Source organism: Nicotiana sylvestris, chromosome 3 (genome assembly GCF_000393655.2).
Source record: "Nicotiana sylvestris chromosome 3, ASM39365v2, whole genome shotgun sequence".
In the NCBI taxonomy this organism is placed as follows: Eukaryota; Viridiplantae; Streptophyta; class Magnoliopsida; order Solanales; family Solanaceae; genus Nicotiana; species Nicotiana sylvestris.
The window spans coordinates 164,368,887-164,372,003 of record NC_091059.1 but is presented as its reverse complement, the minus strand read 5'-3'; the positions used below and the strand labels follow the sequence as shown (position 1 = coordinate 164,372,003).

The 3,117-nt window shown below is 32.8% G+C and overlaps 1 protein-coding gene across 1 annotated transcript; it reads left to right on the top strand.

The window, feature by feature from the left end:
- The first annotated feature begins 2,138 nt into the window (after positions 1 to 2,138).
- On the top strand, positions 2,139 to 3,032 carry LOC138888286 (uncharacterized). Its single transcript, XM_070170126.1, has one exon. It carries the CDS (start codon positions 2,139 to 2,141, stop codon positions 3,030 to 3,032), a length of 894 nt encoding a protein of 297 aa, XP_070026227.1.
- The last annotated feature ends 85 nt before the right edge of the window (positions 3,033 to 3,117 follow it).

The window sequence follows — 3,117 nt, the reverse complement described above, 5'->3', positions numbered from 1 at the left end:
AGTCTAATGTACTGGAAATATGAATTTTGCCAAGGAAATTATCTTGACGACGAAAAGGAGATGAACAATGATTTCCATCACTTACGAATAAAAGTCATTTTTTTAATAAATAAATTAGATAAACATTTAGTCATCGTTGTTGTCAACCTTCAATAATTAAAAATAACAACAAAGCACAATCTTACTCAATCAGCTTTCACCTTGTACGATTACCATGTGCAACTGTTGCGTATGGCCATGCAAGGTGAAAGCACCATAAATAGTCTCACAAAAAAGACTAAGAGAATAATCACATAAATGGTGCAATTCATGGAATATATTGTACTTTGAAGTATTCTATTTTTTTCATTTCTTGGAGTTTTGTTATTAAGTTAACATCTTATATTTGCGATAAATCCAAATTAAAATAGACTCATCAAAATAGAGGGGAATTTGTGCTCCCAAATACCAAGGCAGGCCAGGCCACAGATGAATGGGATTTTGGCCACCTTTACCTTTGTTTTTTCTTTTCAACTGAATCAAAACAGGAAGAGCGACAAGTTATCTGGGCCCTTGATTTGATTTGAATTTCATAGACAAAGACATGAGAATATTTATATGTTCGTGTAATTTTTTTGATCGGACAACTATACTTCCGCCCTTTTATAATTTGAAACTGCCAACTTTCAAAAGATGAGTTCTATTAATTATAAATTTATAAAAGATGGACAGCTGGACAATTAGCATGATAGAAAAGTGTAAATTATCCTATAATTTGTCATGGCCATTTGATATATCTGTGGCATGCTTGCAAATGCTATAATTGTGCTATTTGATATTTTTAGCTATATGTCACTTCATATATAAGAGAAAGCACATCAGCAAACAAGTATAGTAATAGTATTGACTGGCTTGGGATATCTCTACAGTTGTAAGAATAAAGAAAGACTGATTATATGTATAAGTTTGTTGATTTTACTTGTTTGACTCAAATTATAATAAGCAAGGCTGGAGTCAAGTAATTTAAGTTCCCTTAAAGTTTGGTTGGATTCTATAACGTTTTGGTTCAAATTCTTTATTTTTCTTAAAAGTTCACTAAATATCTATATTATTAATTTAAGTCAATATTATCAGTCATATATATATATATATATATGTTCATATACGCTTATCTAGGAAAACGTCTTGAGCAACACGATCTATTTGGATTTGCTCACTGAAATAAGATTGATGAAGAGATACGGAAAGCTACAAATCAAAAACATGAGAAATCTAGAGCAAAGAATGTCTTAAAACTACGTTGTTAATTGTTTAAGATGATAGCAAGTTTCTAATGATCTTGTTCTTGTATCTAGCTAGATACTAGATAACTTAATTAAAAGTTAATTAACTAGACCGTGTTGATGTGGTTAAGGGTCCAACGGAGAACTTCCAAATCTTGAATCTACTTGCTTCATTTTAGTTTACTTAGGGAAACGATCTAAATTTAACGTGTTCGAAATAACTCAATTTTTTTTTGTCTTTTGTTAGAATTCGCATACATACTAATTAAATTAGAGATTCATTAGTAATTGTCTAGTATTTGCACTTCCCATTAATGAGCTTCAACCGAGATTTTTTTTTTAACGTTAAGCGACGTTATATTTAATAGATTAATCGAGGAGCAAGTTGATCAATTTCAAACATCACATGAACAACTTGGACTGTTTACCTATTTATAACTTATGGAAGTTACCTCATTTCACCCCTAATTGCCCGCAATTCCCATGACCTATTCCCCCTCTATCCTTCCCACAAATATAAAAAGAAAGAGAAAAATCGAGATTAATTAAGTTAAAGGTAGATGAGTGGGGCAAGAACTGCAATCATTGTCAGCTTATAAAAAGGCTTCCATCAGCCTTACTTGATGTTCTATGTGGGTCTATATTGTTATTATTATACTCAGTATATGTGTCTATCTCTAATGTCTAGCCTGTAAAGATATATAAGAATTCAGCACCAGCAAACTAAAAATCCCAAGTCCTATCATCAACTTAATTCTCCCACTTCTCTAATTGTCTTTTTAATATGCGTTTCTTGTAAACATCTCAGCCCTTCATTAGACTTGAACAAAACAGTATTTTCTTGCTCTTTTCCCATCTTCTACACCATCTCTGTCCATGGCAACCTTGATTAACTATGGATTATCAGAGAAGAAAAGCATGGTCCAAACTGCAATATTAACCATAGAGCTTCTTCTCTTATCAACAGGACTTGTGTCTATTTTTTTCATGCTCAAAAAAGCTATAAGTCCTAGTTACTTATTTGACATGTTTCTTGTTAATCTGAGGGAAAGTTTGAATTCTTTGAAAAGCTTCTTGTCATCTCCACTATACATGTGCGTCTTCATCAATTCTGTTGTCATCCTTATATTATTTCAACACCCAATAATGGAATTTCTCAATGTTTTTCTAGTTAAAAAGGATGCTGATGATATTCAACAACAACATCATGAAAAAGTAGACATGCCGAATAGAACGAATTCTGCTATTGCAATGGACACTGTTATGTCTTTTTTCAGCCGTTATAATTCACACCCTTCAGTATTATTAGAAGATATTCAAGATGAGATGCCTAGCTGTGTGAAAGACATTGAAATTGATAGTATACAGACAGCATATACTTTTCCAGACATATCTCATTTGAGTCATGAAGCCAATGAAATCAGGAAACCACGTTCACCACATCCGCCACAGATTACCACTGCTACAAAAACAAAGACAAAGCAACAAAAGTTTGAAGAGTTTAAGGAGACTCAAAGCAAAGAAGAAGAGGATGACTCATTGGAGGCGACATGGAAAGCAATTACAAACAAGAAAAAGGAGCTGAAAAAGTCATTGACATTTAACGATGCTTTATCCATGTCTCGAATAGGTGGGCTAAGAGGGGACATCTCTGTAAGTCCAGAGGAATCCAACAAGAAATTTGATGATTTCATAAAAAAGATCAATCATGAGAGAATACTTCAGAGGCAAGAATCTGATCAGCGATATATGTTAAATCTCGCCCGCTAAGTTAAACTCAGATTGCTTAATATCTAGCTAAACCTAAAACTAGTACTATTCAATACATCTTACTAGTTACTTATAAAATGCGAGG

Bases quoted from the DNA above. Each gene is read 5' to 3' on its own strand.
- LOC138888286 (XM_070170126.1), top strand. From the start codon at position 2,139: ATGGCAACCTTGATTAACTATGGATTATCAGAGAAGAAAAGCATGGTC.